This window comes from Parasteatoda tepidariorum, chromosome 4 (assembly GCF_043381705.1).
Source record: "Parasteatoda tepidariorum isolate YZ-2023 chromosome 4, CAS_Ptep_4.0, whole genome shotgun sequence".
Lineage (NCBI taxonomy): Eukaryota > Metazoa > Arthropoda > Arachnida > Araneae > Theridiidae > Parasteatoda > Parasteatoda tepidariorum.
In genome coordinates, this window is record NC_092207.1 from 77,561,446 (window position 1) to 77,586,298 (window position 24,853).

Genomic DNA, 24,853 nt, shown 5'->3' on the forward strand with positions numbered 1-24,853 from the left:
GATATAGAGGCTTGTTGAGAGCTAACTCTCCAATTTTAACTCGCAATAACACTATAAATAATTAAGATAATGTGCAAACGTCTGTGATTTTTGACATTAAAAGAATTCCGTCAGGCAGAAGATCGCAAACCCTTGAAGGGTTTTGGGTTTTAAAGCGAATAGTATGAAAACCCTTAATAATATAACTAAACTAAATTAAGAAAGTTAACGAAGGATATAGAAAAATATGTGTAAATAAAACAGAATGTTTATATGTCTGTGGATGAGTGTATATACTTTATATAAATCTGCAATTCTGAACCGATTCGCACAAAACTTGGGGTACATATTTTCGAAGACAGGGCTAACCAGACATTGGGGTTTGTGCAGGCCCCTGCCGTTATTTTACAATGAACGAGGCTAATTAAAAGAGTTTCTAGTATTTTCTAACCAGCTTGACACAGTTTGCGCTTATTGTAGTGATCCCTCATACCTTTGGGATAATTAGAAAATTTATCAATCGCTGTTCTATCAGCCTGATACTCATTTCATAAAGTTCGCAAAATGTTCTGAGTTGTAAAGGTTCATTGTAAGCATCCTTATTAAATGCTTTTTGAAGTAAACTCAATCGTGATTCAGTCTGAATCTGCGCATGTTAACTGATTTATCGAAAGGCATATAGGTCGGTAGTGATAAGCCTAAAATATCGGAGGAATTGGAAAATAATTAACCTGGCTTTTCCAATTAAACTGGAGCATTGCAAAATGACGACGACAATTGCAAAGCGCCGAGTTTTTTAATTAGCCTACGATAAAAATAACAGCAGAACTTAACGATCTCATTTATTATAGCTGTCATTAAGCTGGGCTATAGTTAAAAACATAATTCTCAATCACTTGGCACAAACACAGTTGTTTCTTAATAGTATATAATTTTGAAATCATTATCAAAATTGAAGTTAAGATTTTATGTACATTAAGGGTCACCAAACACTATTTAAGTAAGGAAAAATTGTAATTGTTATAAAAATCTGATGAAGTAAAAAAGCGAATTACGATGAAAGTGGGATGGAAAGTATAAGACCCAAATGGCCCTAAAGACGATTTTGATAATCGTTTCTTATCGCTTTTCGCTTCCTTACGACAATCAAACTAGTTTTGATTATTTTACCGTGATTGCCTTCTATATCGCTTCGTTAGAATTTGATAAAATTTGTGTGTTGTTTCATTTCATTTAAATACTAATATAAATACCAATGTGAAGCATGAATCTAATTCCAAAAATGAAACGAAATTCGGTTGAGGTAACACAATACTTTACTAAGAAGAACATTTTGCCGTTCTATACACAGCTATAATTATCGTGAATTGAGAATGAGTACATATACCATATCGTTAACAGTCTAGACAGTGATGTTGGAATATTGCTACCTTCTTTGGTAGCAATATATTCTTATAGCTGATTTTTTCTATACATCACACCCGCGAGAGTAACATTATCTCATTTTACATTGGAGCAAAATTGAAATTAACTTTGAAATCAAAGCTCAAACTATTTTGAAAGCACAAGGAGTACATTATAAACAAGCAATACAACATTTAGTTATTTTCCTAGTTTGTGTACTTTAAACACTTTCGAAACTCAAATTCAAAAATTAAAATTCCATTCTTGAATTCTAGCATTATTTTTGTCAGGTTATGAGTTGTTCCTTTGCGTTTCAAAATAGGACAAACCACGTGACCAGAGTCAAGAGAAAACTTAAATTTTAAATTTTCATTTCATTTTATACCACGCTTTTGCATTGTATACCATATTTGTTCTTTTTTAAATCAAAATTGTCATTTGTAGAGTGTTACAAGCCGTTGGGTTTGGCGAGCCCAAAGAAAGTATACAAATGCCAACTCAGTGCTTCGTCTGCAGCCAAGAGAGAAACTGGACCTTACAATATACGAGCTAGTGGGAAAAAAGGTAGAACACATTGTCTTTTTAAATAATGTACTTTGATATGCTATATAGAAAAATATATGCATTCATTAGTTAAGATTTTAAAAAAAACTGAAAGTATTTTATGAATCAGTTACTTCGAATCTGTTCTAATATTGCATTTGTTTCAAAATTAAAACTTGACTTTAGAAACTGTATAATATCTACTTATTTTGAAATTTCTCTTCGTTCAAACTGTTTTTTATCAATGTCTGAGATATTTTAAATCGATACAAACAAAAATAATTAAAAAAACAATCTTAACGCTTTTTTAAATGTAATATGTGAATGTCAAACACTACTTTCGTTTGAATGAGTCAATCGGAATCAGTCAAATGAAACAATTCAAATAAATCATTTCGAATGAAACAATAGGAACCACATTTATTTATTTGTTGTTTTTTAGTTAATGAAAAAATTAATAGAAAACCTATTCATACATTTCATTTCCTCCCCCGAAAAAACACTGATCGCAGAACTCTTCTGTTTTAATTCAACCGACCAAAAACATTGATAGAAGAACCGTTTTTTTTTGCTACGTTTTATATTTCAATCAATCGAAAACATCGATGGAATTTCTGTTTAGAAATCTTTAGATTTTTGCTTCTTAATAGTTGGAGCATTTTCCTTAAAGTTAAAGGTAACTATAAGGAATTATCTATGAATTTGAAACATTGAATTGAAACATTTAAATAATACTGTGAAATTAAGTGGTATTTTAATGACATAACAATGAGGGACAAATACAATATCTTGTAATTTATCGGTAACAGGGCAAATGTTTGATTACATGTAATATATTTTTTTCCTTGCGCAATTTTTTTGTTTATTTTTCGAAAATAACATTTAGAAAGTTATATTTTTTATAATGATTGTAGAAAATTAGATCCTGTACATAATAAAATACAGTGCTATTTAAGAAAGCTCTTGATGTAGCAGCTAGTGAAATGAGACTAGCCATTAATGCTGACAAAACTAAATATATGGAGATAAACATAGGGCTCACAAAGGCAAGGCCCTTGCATGTGAATGATTATGAATTTGAAGCTGTTGATGAATTTAAATATCTTGGGACTACTGTATCCTGAAAAAGTGACATAAATACTGAAATTGATAGCCGTTTACCAATGGCAAACAAGTGCTACTTCGGTTTAATAAGTCAACTAAAAAGTAGATTTCTTAAACAAAAGACAAAAATTATCGTATACAAAACACTGCTACGGCCTGTGATGCTATATGGTAGTGAGTGCTGGACTCTTAATAAAAAAGAAGAGAACAAATTGCTGATTTTTGATAGAGGAATACTTAGAAGAATTTTTGGTGCAGTCTATGAGAGTAAAAAATGGCGCACCCTTTACAATCATGAGTTAAATAAAAAGTATAAACAACCTGACATAGTTCATGTTATTAAGGTTAATCGTATTCGATGTCTGGGACACCTTTATAGATCTGAAGACCAAGCCTCCCCCCCCCCACAAAAAAGTAACTTTTTTTTAAACCAGAAGGTATAAGGAAAAGGGGCCGTCCACCGACTAGGTGGCTGGACGCAGTTGAGAAGGACCTAAAGATAATAGGAATAACTAACTGGAAGGCCGGCACAGAATAGATCAAGATGGCAAAAACTTATTGGGATGGTCTTGGCCTGTCATAGGCTGTAGTGACCCAGAAGAAGAAGAAGAAGAAGTTATTTAAGAAATGTTCTTGCATATGTTTGCTATTGAACAGTTGAAATGAAAGCAACTTCCGTTATTATTTATTTTTATTTGGGCTATAATTATTGGTATAATTTTTTGGCAGTGAATTTCAAAATAATGAAACGTCTTGGGTATTTAATACTTTTTTCTCTTTCCTAATTCCAGGATGGTCACCTGCTCTGCGTCTTGGACCACACAAGCCATACTTCCAAGTTGACTTCCTTCGAACGACTCGTGTATCTAAACTGGAGTTCTTAAAGGTGGAGAACACAAGATGCGTCACGAAATATCGACTTCAGTACAGCCATACTGGCTCTGATTGGCTATATGCAAATGAGGTACAGTCTCTGACGGACATTTTCTAAACAGATTGAAATAATTTTAAAAACATTTTTTTCCTCAGAAGGAGTTAGTAAGTGATACAAAACATATCAAGAATAAAAATTTTATTAACATAAATGCGATGATTCTGCCATTTTTTCCCAAAGCTTTTATATGAAGATAGTTAGTTTTTTGTCTAAAATCAAAGCTTAAATTTAAGCGGTAAGTAAATTGATGCAAACTGTATAATTACTGCTACAAAAAATTGCATAAATAGCAAGTTTTTAAAAAAATGTTTCTAAAGAGGGCAATTTTTATGCTGAGTCAAGCAAACTCTTACAATTTGCCGTGAGTAGGTTACGCACAATAACTATTTCTAATTACGAAATAATTACATAGTAATTATATTATTATAGAATAATTATAATAAATACAATTATATATCTATAACGAAATTAATTTAGGTTAAAAGCAAAACTTATAAAAAATGAAACGGAACTTTCAATGAAACAGCATAAAAACTGATTAAAAATGATTTATTTTTATAAATTGAATTTCCCTCCAATAACGAGATTATATTTTATAAGATTAACAAATGATTCCACTACACTGTAAAACATTTTGCTGTACATTTGCCACGATTTTTGGTGTTGTGGATTAGTGCTAAATAGATTTTCGAGAACAGAACTCCAGTTACCATGCAAAAAATTATGTACAATTGGCAAAATATCAATTTGAAAGAACTAGCGCAAAAAATTACTAAAAATGTGTTTGTTTTTTAAACGAATTGTTTTTGCAAGGAAGCCATAAATTAATTCTATTGAGCATTAAAATATGTGTTGTCAGTAAACAAACAAACAAAAAATGAATAAATAAATGAATAAAACTACAATAGTGAAAAAGTAAATAAAAAATGTGATTATATGCATTGTAAATTTTTTTTAGTTTACCTCTACACTGAAAAATGGGGGCAACTATACACCAAAATTCCTTGCAGTTCATCAGAAGGAATGAAGTTAATTTTTTAAAGGAATGAAAATTAGAAAAGAAAAACTAATACTGTAGCCATTTTCTAAGAAATAAAAACACCGAACTATCTCTGAAATTATGTATTTATATTCAATAGCAGAGCACAGAAACAGTTACGAATTAACAAACACAAATTAACGGCGAAACTCACAAAACCCTATAACGGAGATATTATTTAGGAACTGTTCTCCCTTCGGTAGCTGTAGTTCAACTCATTGTTTACTATCCTCGCCACAAGATGGCGTGGTGGCAATTCTAAAGTAGTTTTGTTACAATGCGCCTTTGTTTGTTACCATACTTTGTGTATAGTTTATAGATTTGTGAACATTGTTGTTTTTTTTAAATTTTTGTTTAAATTACTTTTGTTGTAGATAACAGAGTTAGTGTATAGGAAAGATAAGGCTTTTGACAATCTTGAGAAACCCATTCAAACAAGATTTGTGAGGGTAGTCGTGGAAGAAGCTGAAAAATTAGAGGAAGATAAAATGTACATAGGCTTGAAAATGGAAATGTACGGCTGCTACATCGCCGAAAAACTACCTTCAGGTACATATTTCTATACGAATGTAAAATCTGATATTGCCCATACAGAGGCTAATGTAGATTCTCTAAGGTGTCTTAATGATTGTTTAGTCTTTAACGTGTTTTCTTCTCTTTTTGTTTTCGTGTCAGATGCAGTTTACGACACCATTAAATAATTATATCTTGTAAACATCCGCTTAAGTGAGGCATAGTAGAGCTATATTCAACTCAGCCCAAACCGACAATAACAAAAAATATGGTAATTTTTGGTTATTAAGTTGAGTTGTTATGACGTTCGTTTTAATAATATTACTAATGCGTTGTGAAGAATAGTTCAACCCATTTTCAGAAAATTTGCAAGAGCTGTTAAAATCAAAAACAATTCGATCTATTTTCAGAATATTGCAAGAGCTATTAATATCAGAAACAACTCGATCAGTTTTGAGAAATACCGCCAAGACCTGTTGATATCAAAAACAACTTGATTCATTTTCAGAAACTTCGCAAAAGAGGCAGAAAGCAAAAAAATTCCCATTCAAGTGTTTGAACTCATGTAAAGTTTTTTTTTAATGCTTTTGAATTACTGACAATTTTTTCAACAGTTAAATTGTTGGCCATACTATTGTTATTACGAAAACTTGATATTAATCCATATATTTAAATTTATGCGTATGATTTAAAAATTTTTATTATATTGCAGTATCCTGTGCGAAATTTGATCCAACTTGGTATTCTGATGATAAGAGTAAGTAAAATTCTTTCCAAAGTTACAAATTATCTTTTTAATCAAATGCTTTATAGTTAAACAATGACAAACCGCATATGGGTGATTCTCACGAAATACGACAATTGACAGTCTTTTGCTCCAAGATCTAATACTATACAACTAAAAGAACTTTTTTTAAAAATAATTAATAAATAGCATTGCTGTTAGCACTTTAAAATGATTTCGCATTAGCATTGACTGTTTCGTATATTTAAAAAAATCAATTAAAATTTCAAAATGTCATTTTCCTGGTAAGTCACAAACAATATTTCCAATAATAACTAGCTTCAAAACTTCCCATAAATTTTTCAATATCTAATTATTTTCATCTCAACCGTTGTAAGCATTTCTAGAATGCATGCAGAGGGTATTTACAAAAACTTTTTGAAAATAATTTTTTCTGTCAATAATTTGTTTGTCACATGAAAATTAGTCATTTTCCTGGCCACTTTTTTTTCGTAATTTATAACCAAAATAGATATCGCCAGCAGTCAATATCTTGGGTTAAGAGATTGATTAAAATACCATCCTATCAGAACATGTCTTATTTTCAGGAATAAAGAACCAACTTTCTGGTTCAAAATCTATTTCAAAAAATTTTACAAGGTGAGTAGGTTTTTATGTTGTCATTTTCCTGTCTTCTTGAAATCAATAATAACATAAACTACATAGATTTACCAGAGTTATTTCAAGAAATCTTGTTGTTTTCTGCGGAAAGTAAACGTCTTGATCTTATGATGATTAAATCTATGATTAATTTACTTTTTTATTAACGATCCACGCTCACATATAGTGAAATTTCTCCAATATTTCTAAAATGAGGTATTTTCTGAGTATTTAAAGTTTGTTCATTTATTGGGCTAAATCATTTTTGTTTTATTACAGATAAATATGGAAGACATTTTTCAGTTGACACTGCTAGAGATATAGTCTATTTCTGCGATTTGGAATATGATATGGAGTAAGTGCTTAGATGTTAACCATCAAATGATTATTTAAATCGATTTCATTTATAATCCCTCTCACATTTCCATTTCATCTGGTTTCACCTCTTTCGCTTGTTTAAGTCTCAAAATAAGTCTTTAAACATAACAATATTAGTATGCTTTAAGAAAATAAATGATCTCAGTTATTATTTGTGAAAGCTAGAAAATTAAAGTGCTGAGTAAAAATGCTCATTTTGTTTCCTTTTGTTAGTTACATAAATTCAAATTTATTGCCCCCAAAATTTGAACCAGTTGCTTAGAGATTAATGTTTTTCTTTCGGTTTGCTTTATTTTATGCTGGGACATTTTAATTAACTGCACTAGCACCAAATTATAACAAATATTTACTTTCTTCCTCATCTCTTTCAAGTTTGTAAATAATATTTCTTACGAAATAATACTTTTAGAAGTAATAAATCATTTTTAAAGTGTAAGCGTACCTGTTGACAGAATATTTTTAATTACATAACAGAACAAGAATGTTTATACTAAAATTTTATAACAGTGTTTGTATAAAATTTAGACAAATGTTTCAATTATGTCGGTAATTATACTGAATAAGATTTAATAAGCATATTTCTGCTTTGAAAGATAAAAGTAAATAATAATAGAGGATCTTTTTATCTGAATTTTTTATGTAAATTTAAAACGAGGACTGTATATATAAAAATGTATTGATTCAAAAGCCGCATTGAATAAAAGCCCTATTTTAAGAATCCTATATCAAATATTAAAATGGTTATTAATAAAAAAAATGTTAATAAAATATGTTTAACGAGTTGTTGCAAATGACGAGTATAACCGTCCGATTTTTGACAATATGAAGGCAAATGACGGCTATAGCCGTCGTGCACATTTTAATTAATAAAAAAGGAACATCTTTAGTACTGTAAGTAAGTGTATTAACGCATTTATTTGTTAATTATTCAGTAATACGTCGAGAAAAGAAGATGTTACATTCGGTCATTTGTTTTGGGAATAGAAAAAAACGTAATAACGAGTAAATGACGGCTGCAGAAGTCAAAAGGTTTCTTGGAAAAAAGGAGACAAAATGTGATAATTTTCTCTTCTAAACATACGAATGACACGTAGTTTCAAATGGCAGTCACACACAATTGAAAAATATTGTGTTTCTGGCAACAATCGTCAAATCAAAAATGTGTGGCAACGTGTTAAACATTACTGAATTTTTTTCTTTATTTTTGCCGAATGTCATCGGCATTAAATGTAATTATTAGAGACTTTTAACATTAGAGACTATAGACATTAGAGACATTATTAGAGACTATAACATTTTACATCCGCTCACGCATATTATATGCAATTACTTCAGAACATGTTTACGTGAATGTTGGTAGATCTGAAATTATTATCAAAAATCTTTACTATTTGCCTGTTGGAATATGGTTTTGTCTTTTTAATTAAACTAGAGAAATGATGGTCCAAATAGGGAAGAACACAAATACTCTGTTAGCTTGTAGTTTTTAGTATTCCTAAGCAGAAATTCTTGACCGAATCATCAGTAAAAGTCAGCAAGTAAAACTAACTCGCACTTACGTTTTGTGACTACTATAAATGCAATTACGTGTTAAATACATGAACATATAAAACTAGTTGGTTTTTAATATATGCTCGGTGAGATAGTTTTATTCAAATTATAAGATGCATATTTTTTAATATTTTACTATTACAAAATATAATGTAATTAACACATGTTTCACTTTAATCTTTTCAGGAATTTGGTTTGCTTTGCCTCGACAGATGCTGGATCTTCTTGGAGAAGTCAGTTGATTTTTTTGTTGATTAATTATAATAAACACAAACTTTTTCACTAACTCTGGCAATTTTGTAGTGCATGAAAATTCATAGCTTTAACGAGCATAGTTTTTCTGCTCAAAGATTTAAGCATCTGGGACAACATTGTGTTAAAGTCCGGGAACTACAGGTGTTTGCTGAACTTTATTTCAGCTATAAAGCTCTTCCGCTAGTCATGATCTAGGGTTTGGTTGCAATAGACCTCTGGTCGATGTGCCTTGCTTCTTGGAGCTGCCCAACCTCCAAGCCTAAGATACTAAAGATTGTTTGTATTCTTAAAGGTTTTTATATATAACCGTCGTTGAGCAGCCGACCCAATTTTTGGGTTTGCGTCTACTAATGTCCAACTTCGTAGACTTGTAATTGAGAACACATTCCAGAAGACACGGAAACTCCTGGATTTGCCTTCGTGGAGTACTTTTAAGGTTTTGCAACTGTAAGGCCTAAGTGGAAGAAAGGTCAAGTGACGCTAAACGGCCAAGCGTAAGTGTTACAGAGAAAACCACTAGTTCGATCCCGAAAATCACCAAAGAACCTCAGTGTTTATAAACGGCCAGTAAATAAGCGCTTGGTTAAAATTACTAGATCAACTTTATTGCTATTTAGAAAAATAGAAACAACTGTATCGCATAAAATTTAGTATTAATGACAGATAGCTAATTTTGTTGTTTTAATAACATGTTAGATATACAAGCGCCTTCAATATTTAAAATTCGATTTTTGTTTCAGTTTTACCAAGGAGTATTGGTGGAATATTAGGATGGGATAAGAAGACAGGACGAACATATGCCTTCGACAAGAGGAAGCGAGCCAGCGTGGGCAGTGACGACGGCATCAATTGGATTGCCGTTGATGAATTGGAAATTAATAGCACCTTAATTCGAAAAACGTTCTATAGAAGTGAACCTGTACCCGCTTTCACTGCAGAGGATATTGAAATGCTCGAATCAAAAACAGGACGCTGGGAAGGTAAGACAGCTCTTTTCAAATTAAGAAAATCACAAGCAATAAAAATTTAAAATAATTTCAAAATATCTACTAGTAATTATTATTCATTTTCTTTTAAAATTCGCACTACTAAACATTTTCAAGTTTTCGCTTGTTAGTAATTAAATTTGACAGGAATATTTTACTAAAAATAAAATTAAAAAATCAGTGATTAAAACTTAATTTGTAATTTAAAAAAAATCTTACCAATACAATTAGCAAGGATCTCCATGCCTGGTTGTGTGGTTTCAGTGTTTCGCCAAGCATTCTGTAACTTGGAGGTAGATGGTTCAAATCCCGCTATAACACTGAATATTTATTTATGTCCTTCTTTAATTTGAACTATCTGTTCCTCAACTTGACAAAGACTTATAAGACGTACTTTGTAGTGAGCGCGCAAGCCCGCTTATGTTTGTAGAACAATAAATAAATAAAATGAATACAATTATCTAAATGCAAAGCTATGAGGAAGTACAAAGCTTCATTGGGAATCAAACTTGAAGTGTTGTTTTATCATCTTAATACAAGAGAGACTTATTCAGATGGTTAACAATTATTTATTCACCTTAGCTGTTCTATTTTTCAACCAGATTCTTGCCATCCAACATAAAAGAAATAATTTGTAATCATCTTGCTTAATCGATTCTTTATCGATTTCATTAATTAAATCCTCTCAATGGTAACCTGTGGACGTGATAAGAACTTGCCAATATTGATGGATGATCCACGTTAAACAGTTGATTTGCTCAATGTGGATCATCCATCAATATTGGCAAGTTCTCATCACGTCCGGGTCACCATTGAAGTGTTGTTTTATCACCTTAATACAAGAGAGACTTATTCAAGGTTAGCAATTATTTACTCACCATTTTTCAACCAGACTGTTGCCAGCCAACATATAAGAAATAATTTAATCTTGCTAAATCGATTCATTATCGATTAAGAACAATACTACAAACTTAAAGTTGTATAAAGTACGAGAATGAATGAGCTTATTGCAGGTTTTTAATTGTTATCTCTACACATGCAAGCTTGTATGTTCATTATTAACTTCAGAGCGTTTTATATACTCTAGCCAAGTTGAAGAACAGTTAGTTCAAGTTTGAGAGGAATAGCACAAATAACAGTCACATTCGAACTAGCTATCTTTTCACTACAAGGCGTCTAGCGGAGCGCAGAGACCACTACTATTTCAAGATTATATAATATTTTTAAATAAACGAATGAAACTACTTACTTAAACTACTAAAACTACTAAGTTTAAGTAGTATTTTATTCACATCGTGTTAAAGCTGCACAATTGGTGACAAAACATCCCTGAAGATAATTGGAAGACGTGATATCATAAATTTTATCCTCTGCTAAGAGGATGAATAACTCGGTTTTCGTGACCCAACAGTCTGCGCGTTAAGTAGAGTACTTTAAAGTAAAGCAGTTTAATGACGACTGATACTGCACACCCTCGGTCCCTTTCGGAGGCTGATTAAAGTGATCAGCCACCTGCTCACTACCGGTGATGCTTTACTTCGGTTATCTTCTGGGAACCGTGTCTTACGATCAGATGGTGTTTTCTACACTAGGGTGCACTGCAGGCTTTTTACTGTCTATACTTCCGGGTTACTGTTTCCGGTGTATTTCGAAGCCATTTGACTCGGAACGTGATTATTGTGTTTTCAGACTCACTGGAGAAATATTCTTGTATACGTGTATTTGCTACCTGATTTATAATTCGTGTTTAAAAAAAAGAATCGTCATTTGTAAATCTACTGTCAATTCAAGACGTAAGAATCGTCATTTGAAAGAAAAAAGAATCGCTATAAAACACTTCTTACCTTATCAACAATATACCAACTGCGAAATTTAAACCTAAATCATAATTTGTAAAATCAGCTTAATTTCTCTGCTGGAACAATATGCTGACACTACCGTATAAGGGTGCATGACGTGCAAAAAGAACAAACAGTAATAAACAAGTAAAAAGAGGCCAAATCAGGACTGCCAAAAAGGCGAGTTTCTTATAAATCTAGCAACCGTGTCACCTTTTTAACAATTCATCTATAAATATCTAAAACCAATATTCATTTCAAACTCACTAGAATTACTTAATATCTTATGAAATGCTGCAGATTTAAGCTCAGACATTTTATAATTTATTTCTTTTATTATAGACAAAATTATCAGTTTGAAAATATCACCATAATTTGTAATAAGCAGCTGTATACTTTCTAACCGGAAGTAGAGCAGTTCAAAAGCTCGAGATCGTTGTTGTTTACATTTATTTTGAAAACACCATCGATTGTGGGACAATTACGTTTTTCGAAACAGTTTGAATTCAGCATATTGGATTGCATGTTTGATTTACTTCATTTTATTCGACTCTGAAATAAGATTTGCGATTCTCCGAGAGGAGAATGCATCGAAATATTGGAGGTTCGAGAATTCGTCCGATTTTTCATGAGATCATTTTGTCAACTTCGCCAGAACCGAGTTAATCGATTCGTTGAACCTCAAATTTTAAGACGATTTTAAAACAGTGTTAAAATTTCAAAATATCGAATAATAAGGATGAATTCCATAAATTTTTTTTCGCGTTTGATCTTTATTTGGGACTGGAAATAAAACATAAAACTTAAAATAGAAGTGAAATTAATAAATACATTTCGTTTTCAGCTTCATTTGATGGACTCATGTATGAAGGAAAAGCTGACCCAAGAGCTAGATGGAGCAGGTGCTGCAAATTGACATCAAAATGAAGATAACTACAGGAATTTATTTTTAATAAAGACAGCACAGAAATTCACGAATAGAATAGAATAATTGGTTTTATTCAGACTAGAACAATGTTTTATTCTTTTTAACACCTCAAAAAAAGAAAAATTACTGCACCAAACCATCAAGATTCGTGAAAAAGTGTCGAACCGAAGATTAGTTTATTTTTACAAACCTTTCTTTTAACTATTGACAGATATTTCCTAACTTATATCTACTAGTGTACTAATGTCTTCGAAATTTTTAATAAAGGAAACAATTTTAATTTTAAAATTACTGATTTGTCTTTTGTTAAGAAATCGATTTGTAAACTTGTTTTAAAAACTTGTTTATTATTAAGTTTTATATAATCAATAATATGGATGTGTATAAATGATGTAAATAAAAATATTTAGTGAAATTAAGGTATTTATTTATTCCCTAAAGGAGAAGATTTATTGCTGGTTTGGATATTCATCATTTTCGGTTTAAGTATTTCAAAAATATTAAATATAGGTTTTAAGAAACCTTTTGTTAGATATGTTTTATATAACAAGCTAATATTAAGATTTTTCTCTGTGATTGATTAAAAATATTTATTTTTCATAGTTCCAATTTTTTAAATTAAATTTACTACAATTTTTTAATTTATACTTTTGATAATTAATAAATATTTAATTTCTTATCTAGAGGATGGTTAATATTAACCTTGTGTAAACAATTTCACACTCCCAGTTTTAATAGTTTCTGAGAAAAACATATAGTTTGTCTAAGCTAAGAACTCCTCCCGCCACAAAGTCTGAGGCTGTCTTGTGCAATGGAAACAAGAATGACGCATTTTAGGGAGGGTAACTTCACTCTAGGACTAACACAATAGACCGAAGAGATTCCCTCTATCTCGCTGACCCGAGCCAAAACCACTCCAAAACAGTGACCCCGCACCCCTACTTGAAATAATCATACCTCGTTACCATGGTCACCGCCACAGGTTCAGACGAATGTCTGAAAGAGTTCTTATTTTAGACAAACTATACCACTGCCATTAAAGCGTAAATCACCACCTAAAATGTATTTAAAAGTTGAGATTATATTTCATTCGTGAGCTGATCCAAATAACATGAAAACTGATCGAAATGAACTGATTCAAATCTTCTGTTTTTAAACAAAGCGGAGATGGAAATGTGGGCTAAAATACTCTGTATTACCTTAGTAGTGGGTAAGTCAATAAATTTGGGGAAAACGGAGATGGAAGAATCAGATTCAAATCTTGTTTGTAAACAAAGCTGAAATGGAAATGAGGACTAAGCTGCTCAGTAGTACCACGAAGAAAGTCTGTAAATTTAGCTTCAGTAAACAGTAGGTGGTTACCACCTCCAGCTATCAATCAAGCCTCGGCCACATAAATGGAAATACAGAGCTGTAAGCGAAAGCAAAGAGCTCGTCGCACTCATCTACAAATTTACAGTAGGTTGTTAGAATAGAAAAAAAAGAGTGTAATCGTTATATGAAGTGAGAAAGTTAATGACAGAAAATGGGGCTTTAAAATTTTGAATTTCAAATATTGTGTTCTTTTCTCTTTATAAACCTATTGAAGTGTCTAAAATTGAGTTAAACAAAAAGTCAAAAGGATTGTCAAACCTCAATTACTACCTCACCTAAAGGTATTGTAAATTCTTACCTTCTGTGTTGTTTAGAATTGATTATATCATCATGTTTTTATAATAGAATGTGTCTGTGAATAAAGCAGAAAACAAGTGAGTAAAGCACGAGTAAAGGTACATGAATGAACATAAATGTGCGTTATTTTATTTATGCGTACCACAAAGTATGTCCTATTCTCACTTGAATATGTCTTTATGTCTTTAAATAAGTAGAATATTTAAACATTTAAGTAGTTGAGTTAATTTAAAACAACCGAAAAATTACACTTTAAATGGGGTTTTCCAAAGCAAAAACCTGGAAATTAATCAAAATATGCAGCGAAGATTTTATTGTTTCCCACATTCAGAATGGCAGTTCGTAGGTTCGAACCCCGCCGGCCGAAGACTCCCCGTGTAGTAAAGTGACTGATGCACGTTAAATGTTAATTAATGTTCGAATAACAAATCAATGCCTCTGGGGGTACTGGATTGGAGATCGATTGTTCTCTGATTCAGGTCAAAATTACGATCTGTGGATGAATGAATGGGACCACCCTATAAACGGGTGCGACGTATGGCCATAGATGGCGCCACTGAAAAACTAGAAACGCACACTCTGCCTTAAATTTACTCGGTTTTACCAAGCAGGCTTGCCCGTGTGGAAAGTAGCATTAGAACAACAGCAACAACAACAAAATGGAAGTTTCAATATATTATTTATGAAAATTCCTTAAATACTATCCCAAAATAATAGTGTTCTTAAACATCAGAGTAAAAAAAAAGTGTTTGAAAAAAATATCAGCAAAACAATACGAACTAAAAATGATGTAATTTATTTTTGAAAGTTCATGGATTGTACATGGATTTAGGAATAAAGTAATTTTTAAGAGACAGATCTTTGTGGAATTCCAGTTCTCAACCTGATTGCGTCATAAGTTGGCAGATCCGTGAAAAATGAGAGCCCAGTTAAATTTTCAATATCCACAACTCGAGCTGAATTCCTCTCAATCATGTCATTGGGAATCTAAAAAAAAAGTATTATTAAGAACATAAATAATATTTTAAAAGGTTAATAAAATAATCACAAAAGTACATTTACCAGGACAGTAAGTAATTTTTCATTTTATTCTGTTGTATCAGAACTGCCTCTCATAAGATATTCTGATATTTTATAATCTTGAAAATAACGTGTATAAGAGTATTTTATATCGTATCATTTTTTAAAAGATATTTCTTTAAAGATTCTGCTCAATCAGAACTGCCTCTCATAAGATATTCTGATATTTTATAATCTTGAAAATAACGTGTATAAGAGTATTTTATATTGTATAATTTTTTTAAAGATATTTTTAAAAGATTCTGTTGTATCAGAACTGCCTCTTATGAGATATTCTGATATTTTATAATCTTGAAAATAACGTGTATAAGAGCATTTTATATTGTATCATTTTTTAAAAGATATTCTTTTATTTCATATTCTTGACAAATGTAAAGTTCCTTATGAATAGTAGAATACTATCATCGCAGTTTATTTCTGTGATCGCTTTTGATTAAATATAATTGCCTTCAGAAATGCCTTTTCAAAAAGCATTCTTATGTTTCATATTCTTGAAATATCGTGCATAAGTGGAATCAGTGCTCATTGCTTCATTTATGATATTTTATTGTATCATAAATAAAATTTACCTAATCAAGCTAAAAACGTTAAAGATCGCCTAACAAAAAATACAAAAACATTATACAGAAATGCCGGAACAATCTAGAAACAAAAGGTATACACTTATACAAGTTCCTGTCCAACGCTTAACAAAAAGGTTGCACTGAAACTTTTCTTTAAGCCTATTTTTTACTGATCATGGATGCTACGGAGCGTATCTGCACAGATTCTACGAAAAATACTTATAATGCATTTCACAGAACGTTTCCCATTTATCAGAATATCTTAGGTTATCAAGAGAATGGAAAAGATCATATTCGAATGAACAGGATCGTATAAAAATTCTGGAGACAAAATGAGTCGAATAATTCTTAAGAAACGTAAGGCTATTTTAAAACTCTATAACTCAAGAACTATTCGACCAATTTCCCTCTTATTTTTATTTTGAAATTTAAAATAAAATTATTTAAATTTGCATATTTTTCAATACAAAATTTTTCAACTCTCATTAAATAAAATAATTATTACAACAGGTAATTATTAAAATTATTTTTTTTACATGGAATCAACTTTAAATAAATAAATTTTATAATTGTACACAAAGAGTAAAATTAACGTTTAAAGAATTTTCAACTACTTTCTTACGTACACTATAAGGAACCTATTTTTCAGATTACGGTTACCTCTCGTATAATTTGAAGATCAGGAATTCGAATTTCTCAACAAAAAAAAAAATGTTTATTCAGTAAAAATACGTTTTTGCGCCTATACATTTTCTTTTCGGATCACTGCACAAAGTGATTTGTGTATTACGGTGTAATTAATTCAGTATTTAATTATTTTAAAGTGAAATAATCATAATTAGTATAAAAACGAGTTAAATTTTGTCTCCAATCCTTCAAATAATTATGTTCATTCTATTAAATACGTGTTTGAAAAATGAAAAAATAATAATAGTGTAATAGGTAAGAATTTTTTTAAATGTCCAATCCAAAAACGCAAAGATAATTAATTAAATATCTAATAATTAATAAATTCATATAACAAATTAATATTTATTAGAAAAAAAAAATTATAGCAAATAATAACAAATTAATATAAACCAGTGGTCCAAACTTTAGACTGCTCTCTCGCCTAAACTATTTGGGCAGTACTTTCTAGAAATTTAAAACTTTTAATATAAAGAATTTTCTAAAATGCTTAAATTATGCGTAATTTTCATTCATATTAACAATAAATTTATGCGGGAGGGTTTGAAGCTATTGTTTTTAGTAAGCGTACAAGTCGGAGAAATATTTTCTTGAACCTTCTACGCATTCTAAAACTAATTTTTATCATTTTCACTAAATATGTCAGTTATCATGTTCTCCCACTAAGCAAACTCAATAATAGAGTGTTCCAAAGATGACCAATTATTAAAAATAAATGAATAAATAAAATTAAAGAAAAACTGAGGGAGACACAAATGCACGGTTCGTTGTGTTCTTCTTTGGAACATGCTATTTCTTCTCACAAAGTTTCAAAATTAGTAACTAACTTCTTCAACAGATGGCCCTGCAAGGTAGAAAAAGCTGCAAAACAATATTGAGCAGTTAGTGACCAAAATTAGCATAATTTTGTGTAAATATTTTTCACTTAAATATTCTGAAATGCAGCAGAAAACGTTATCCAATCAGCTGCGTCATTTGTTAACTAACTTTCTAACTAATTTGGAAACTTATAAGGAATTACATAGTACTTATAATTTCCTAAGAAAAATAAGCAAATTGTATATTCTTTATGTTAAAAAATACTAAGGTCAAATAGACTGTCCATATTTAAGAGTAATCAGAAATAGTTCTTTCAGTTTTGTTTGTGGAACACTACCATTTGTAATATGCAAACTTATAATTTTAAATTTACAAAATACCGATTCACAACTTACTTCACAATTCTCAACAAAGGGGTCATTTGGTAATAAAAATCCTTTCGTCTCCAATCTGGATGGTTCACAATGCTTCAAAGAGTCGATGCGTTCAGAACACCAAGTTGCTATTACGAATATATGTGTTGGCACTACTAACGGACCATACTTTTCGTGCAGCTTCCTGTTAGAAGGAATTAAATACACTTTCATTAATTTGCATTAAAAAGGAATATACTTGATACATCTGCAATAGTTTATATACTTATTATAAACGTTTACTCAGTACAATTTCATACAGTTCACATAAAGGACAGTTCTTTTAAAAACTACTAAGATCCAGCGCTCTACACTTGACAACTCTCGGAACTACTTTTGCTTTTCTTTTGGATAGTTCCGCAATTTGAGTTCAATTCATTCATTTATAGCATATTTACTTATTTCTGTCTAACTTTTTATTAGCCCAATCTATTTTAATCTCGCTTTAAAATAAAGTTCCAAAAATTAGAGAGTTTGAACAATATATATATTATACATATTAAAAAAATTACATTGTTGAAAGAGCGTAGTCTTAAATGCACCGATCGTCTTAAATGCATTTTATTTAAGAGAAGTTTTAAAAATATTTTACAAAATCAGTAGTAACCATCAGCAGAAGTGGTGATAAAATATTTATATTTACGTTATACCTCTTATTGACGATTTCAAACCTTTTGTAGTCAATAAGTCAGCTATTTATAGAATTAGTTAGAATTAGGCAACGGTGTGCAAACAAAATCTTTACTTTAAGTAAACGTGATATGGTGAAAAATATATACATGATATCTCATTAGCAACCGTTTGCAAAAACCAATCCTAACCATTGAATTGTTTGCAATTAATCTATCTATATTATATAAAACGCTAATACGTACGTATGTATCAATAAAACCGANATATGTAGTGGTGACAAAATTACTTAAAATGAAAAATACTAAACTGAAAATAACTTAAATTTCGTTACCACTAGAAAAACTATTTCACAAAGCGGAGCAAGTTGGCATCCCTGAAAATGATATCTCATAGCATCCGTTTGCAAAAACCAATCCTAACCATGAAACCGTTTGCAATTAATTAGTTAGTAATTCTTTATAACGATTTAGATGTAGACAGAACTTCAGTAACTTCAAGAAGAAGATCTCGGATACCTACACATGTGACCTATGACGTCAGCATCAGCTCATAGTTGTAAGCAAAATGGCGTGGTAAAGTTGAGCTTAGTTTCTCCCCATAAGTTAGAATGTTAATTAACGTGAAATTAATTATATACAGCACCGAATAGCACATCAAAGTAGTTGAAATATAATTCTTTTTTGTCTACTTCTTTTACCTAACTTGGATTTATTATTTGTTATTTATTATTTATGATTACGCTACCGCTCTGCTGTCAATATGTTAACTTTGACCGAAACTGGTATGGTAAATTATACTCACATGATATCTCCTATGGAGGGTTTCAAACCATTCGCAGACACATCAAAAGCAGGACCCATCACGACATTCAGAGAGCCACTTTGTGCAGCCCATCCGTTGAGTATTCGGTTCATTTCTGTTTCCAAATAATAACTGTGTTTCTGTGATTTAGGAATAGAATTTGAAATATGTAAACCTTGTTCTATTGCGGATGCAGACTCTGAGAAACCTACGTAATGTGAAAATTCAAATTAGGAAATGAATGTATCATTCGACTTATTAAAACGGTTTTTGAAGCATTCATTTCCTCAAACAACGTTTCAAGGAATAAGAATAAATTTATGGAATACATGTTTATCTACAATATAATAAAAAGACTAAGCTCTAGCATATGCAAGTAACTACAGCATCACCTAGCTTTGTAATATGGGCTTTACTTTATGATCTCGTTATTAGTATGGAAATGAATGCTCTAACTTACATTACAAGTAACTACACTGTCACCTAGTGCTGTAATATGGATTTAACTTTATAATCTCGTAATTGGTATGGGAAAAAAGTTCTGACATATATTACTAGTAACTGCAGCGTCATCTATCGCTGTAATATGTATGATCTCGTAATCGGTATAGAAAAGAATGCTCTAACATATAGCGCAATTAAGTGCGAGAGAAGAATGCTATAAGAATGCTCAAATATATACAGCGTCATCTATCGCTGTAATATGGATTTCACTCTATGACCTCGTAATCGTTATAGAAAAGAATGCTCTAACATATAGCGCAATTAAGTGCGTGAGAAGAATGCTGTAAGAATGCTCTAATATATAGTATAAATAACTACAACGTCATCTAGAGCTGTAATATGGATTTCACGTTATGATCTCTTAATTGGTATGAAGTGTAAAAACAATCCGTTCAGAATAGTAAAGAAAAGATAGAATTTCCCAAATATAATAATAAATTTTTTTCTCCTAAAATCTACATTTTAATAAAAAGAATATTTTTGGAAGAAAATGTTTGAAAAAATCTTTAAATTTTCTCAATAATTTTTCTATTATGTGAAAAGTTTTAAAAATAAATAAGGGAAAAAAATCAACTACATCTATGACTTGTTGTATAGAATAAAAATTGATACTAAATGCGATATTTTGTCTAATGATTATTATTATTGTAATCATAGTAAAAGCAAGGTGTTTCTTTGGAGAAATTAATACCCAAGATATTTTTTCACAGAAAGCTTTATTATGTCATTATAAATAATGGCTGTGGACTATCTGAACAATTAAGGTATTGTTTCTGATGAAAGTTTTTACGCTGAGTTGAATGAGAGATCAAATTAAAAGATTGGAAGTTATAAACCTTTTAAGTACAGAGTACAATTTTGTACTTGAATATATTTACACATCTTACATTGATATATAGGCAAATGAGGCATTGCCTTTATTAGGAAGAAAAGCCATATAACTTGAAGACTACCTATTTATACAATCAACTGTATTTTATCTAACTCAATTCAGTATGAAAATTTTCATTGGAATCACCTCACATTTCAGATAGTCCCTATATAGCAAAGTAAATAGTGTACATTAATCGTATCAAAAATAGCACTTTTTATACATGAAAGCGCTTCGAATTATTCGTTCAATTGACTCGCTTATAGTTCCATAAAAATACATAGGAAACAATACCGAACTTTTTTGATAGATATATCAGACGAGTAAAAAGTTTAAAATACAAATATGTATGTTTGCATGCAAAACCCTTATAACTTGGAAAATATTTTTCTGACCGTCTCGCAGTTGCTCTCATTCAATTCTATGGAAACATACATTAGAAGCAATGTCTCATTAGCAAGCTCCTCTGAATATATGAATTAGCTAGACCCTCATAACAAATCATTTTCCTGAAAATAGGAGGGAAGCATACAGAGAAGAACAGAAGATTTTTCAGATACTAGGACATAGCAAAGCTTTCTATGGAGAAAAATCTTTGGTATTGATTTCTCCAAAGAAAAGAGTCTAATTTTTACTGGATTAAATACGCAAATTTAATGGATTCATTTAATAGAGGATTGTGCAAAGACAAATTACCATTTACCATATTATTCAGAAATATCTTATCAAATTTAATAAAATGGTTTTAAACTTTAAAAAAAATGGTTATTGTAAAATTATTTCTTCGAATTAAAATGTAAGAAAAATATTTAGACACATACTATACTTTCAAGATTAACTGTTCATTTTTTTTGAAAACTTACTTATAGGGTAAAGAGGTCGTTGAACGATCGTCATATTCCTAACAGCAGGGTTATCATAATCACTACATTTTGCTGTGTCCTCATATGGTAATCTGGCATCCCCGGTGAAGCAAACAGTACCCACTTTGGAAACATGTCTCTAAAATGCAGCAAATAAAGAAAGTAATCATTGTAGCATTCCGACACTGAAGCAAAAAGTAACTAAAAGTTGAAAAGAAATGTTGTTTTTTTTTTCAATTTTAATTATTTTAACATATTATTGAAAACAAACTTTTAGAATTATTAACTATTTTATAAAATCCTATTTCGTTCTTGAGTCTCAGGTCCAAGACATTTAAAAAAACTCCAAACTATAAATTTGGAGACATTTTGAAAATCTCCAAATCTATTATCATTGAAAATAGTAAACGGATTTTAACGAAATTCGTTTTCAACATTGATCGATATAATACATAGTCATAAAACACGCGCATGATAGTACGTAACACTCATCAGGGTCAGAATGTAAAAGAAATTTGTAACAGAATCAAACAAAAAAAAATGGATCAATAGGTGGTATGACTCTCTCCTAAAGGAATGTAAGACAAAAAACGTGATTTCATAGTGGGAATATCGAAGTTGAAGTTTCTGTGGAAATCGTTCCCCTTTTTCAGCAATGCTGGTTTCTAGTCCTTGAAGTTATTCTGCAAGGGCTTTTACACACACTCTCAGACAAGATCATTTGAGTTGAAGTCTGGAGACGTGGCTAGCTAATCTATCGAGCGAATAATTTCTTTGCATGTGACAGTGTGTTTGCGATTAGAACAAAAGTAAAATTCTGATTTCAAAATATTTGTATGAACACTGCGTAATTTTTTGGATCCATTTGGATATCATAGTTGAAGTATCTGAAATACCATTCCTTGTGTCAACTTTTCCATAGCCCCAGCAAAAGACTTCGACATTATACAGTCGTACGAAAAAATTGCGAAATGAAAGCCTAAGCTTTAAACTAGAATTCAAGTTCGAAGCCTAAATTTCGAAAAAGATGTAAGCAACCCTTTGCAAAAAAAAAAATTTAAAAAAATTAACATTTTAGTCAAAGAACACCATAGTAACTGTGGTATATCGTATGCACGTTCAAAATGAAAAAAAAAAATTTACTTTATCCCCGCATTTCTTTAAACTTTAAAACTTGCGTAATTTAAGAAAAAAACAAAACAATTACAATTATAGTGGTTTGCATTATTGCCCAAAATTAGCGGGACAGTTTTTAAACCACAGCCCCTGAAAGGGTTAATGCATCGCGTAACATCGTAATGCATTGTTTTACCTTTTTCTGGAGATTGAATGATGTCCACAAAGGAATTCTATATTTTTTATCATATGCGATTACATTGTCTTCGTTGTACAGCAATGAAAGTGTATTGTTGTCGTGTGCGCTGTATGGAACGCCAAACGGAAGATGAAGATCTCGCCTATAAGGTTTATCGGACACCTCCACTTGTTTATGAGCCTGAAAAAAATATGAAATGTAAGTAACACTAGAATGTTTAAATTATAATTAATTTTATTTTATAACTGTCGTTGAACAGTCGACCCATTTTTGAGTTTACGACTACTAACGTTCAACTCTGCAGCCTCGTAATTTTGAACCCAATCCAGAAGACAAGGGAAATCCTGGATCAAGTGTTGGGAGAAATTTGCCTCCTTGGAGGACTTTTTAAAGGAACTAATCCGCATTTGAGTTGCATAGAAAGGAAAACCATGAAAATCTCCAATGGTTAGCCTTACGGCAAGGGGACTCTACCTCGTGATTCGTCTACCACTGAGGATATTTTTTGTCAGCACTGTGGTAGATGCGAGCTGGGTGCGGAATTCGTATCTATCCATCACTGGGATTCAAACCCGGTTCACCTCATTGGAAAGGCAAACGCTCAGAATGATAGTTTCTGTCTTTTAATGCTAGCAGTTTTCGTTTATTTTATTTTTTTACTATATATTAAGAATGCTCATTACGAAATATATCATGTTTAATTCTGCAATTTAGTTGTTTGAGATACCTCACAATACGAAAGAGTNAACATATTATTGAAAACAAACTTTTAGAATTATTAACTATTTTATAAAATCCTATTTCGTTCTTGAGTCTCAGGTCCAAGACATTTAAAAAATCTCCAAACTATAAACTTGGAGACATTTTAAAAATCTCCAAATCTATTATCACTGAAAATAGTAGATGGATTTGAACGAAATTCGTTATGAACATTGATCGATATAATACAAAACTTCAATAGTCGTAAAACACGCGCATGATAGTACGTTACTCTTAAGGGTCAGAATGTAAAAACCATTTGTAACAGAATCGATCAAAAAAAAAAAAAAAGAGGATCATTAGGTGGTATGACTCTCTCTTAAAGGAATGTAAGACAAAAAACGTGATTTCATAGTGGGAATAACGCAGTTGAAGTTTCTGTGGAAATCGTTTCCCCTTCTTCAGCAATTCTGGTTTCTAGTCCGTGAAGTTATTCGGCAAGGGCTTTTACACACACTCTCAGTCAAGATCATTTGAGTTGAAGCCTGGAGACTTGACTAGCCAATCTAACTGGCGAATAATTTCTTTACGTGTGACAGTGTATTTCTGATTAGAACAAAAGTGAAATTCGAATTTCAAAATATTTGTATAGACACAGCGTAATTTTGGATCTATTTGGATATCATAGTCAAAGTATCTGAAATAATATTCCTTTTGTTAACTTATCCATAGCCCCAGCAAAAGACTTCGACATCATACAGTCATACAAAAATATTGCGAAATGAAAGCCTAAGCTTTAAACTGGAATTCAAGATCGAAGTCTAAATTTCGAAACAAAAAAGTAAGTAACCCTTTGCAAAAAATTTAAAAAAATTAACATTTTAGTCAAAGCGCACCATAGTATGGTAATCGTATGCACGTTCAAAATTAAAAAAAAAATGTACTTTATCCCAGCATTTCTTTAAACTTTAAAACTTGCGTAATTTAAGAAAAAAAGCAATTACAATTATAGTCGTTTGCATTAATACCCAAATTAAGCGGGACAGTTCTTAAATTACAGCCCCAGAAAGCGTTAATGCATCGCGTTACATCGTAATG

General features: G+C 30.9%; 2 protein-coding genes across 2 annotated transcripts in view; one reads left to right on the top strand and one right to left on the bottom strand.

Moving 5' to 3' along the window:
* LOC107450276 (uncharacterized) overlaps window positions 1-13,251 on the top strand; it is a 63,322-nt gene extending 50,071 nt beyond the window's left edge. Inside the window, exons 22-29 of the mRNA XM_071180387.1 lie at window positions 1,828-1,947; window positions 3,822-3,994; window positions 5,378-5,552; window positions 6,229-6,273; window positions 7,180-7,255; window positions 9,016-9,062; window positions 9,825-10,064; window positions 12,753-13,251. Coding sequence (XP_071036488.1) covers window positions 1,828-1,947; window positions 3,822-3,994; window positions 5,378-5,552; window positions 6,229-6,273; window positions 7,180-7,255; window positions 9,016-9,062; window positions 9,825-10,064; window positions 12,753-12,835 — 959 coding nt within the window. The 3' untranslated portion in view covers window positions 12,836-13,251. The remainder of the gene's footprint in view (window positions 1-1,827; window positions 1,948-3,821; window positions 3,995-5,377; window positions 5,553-6,228; window positions 6,274-7,179; window positions 7,256-9,015; window positions 9,063-9,824; window positions 10,065-12,752) is intronic.
* Window positions 13,252-15,287: 2,036 nt separating this feature from the next.
* Window positions 15,288-24,853, bottom strand: part of LOC107450284 (ectonucleotide pyrophosphatase/phosphodiesterase family member 1) — a gene marked incomplete at its 5' end in the record, with an annotated part of 29,088 nt that continues 19,522 nt past the window's right edge. Inside the window, 4 exon segments of the mRNA XM_043041581.2 lie at window positions 15,288-15,494; window positions 18,052-18,214; window positions 19,504-19,711; window positions 21,742-21,880. Of these exon segments, the coding sequence (XP_042897515.1) occupies window positions 15,354-15,494; window positions 18,052-18,214; window positions 19,504-19,711; window positions 21,742-21,880 (651 nt within the window). The 3' untranslated portion in view covers window positions 15,288-15,353.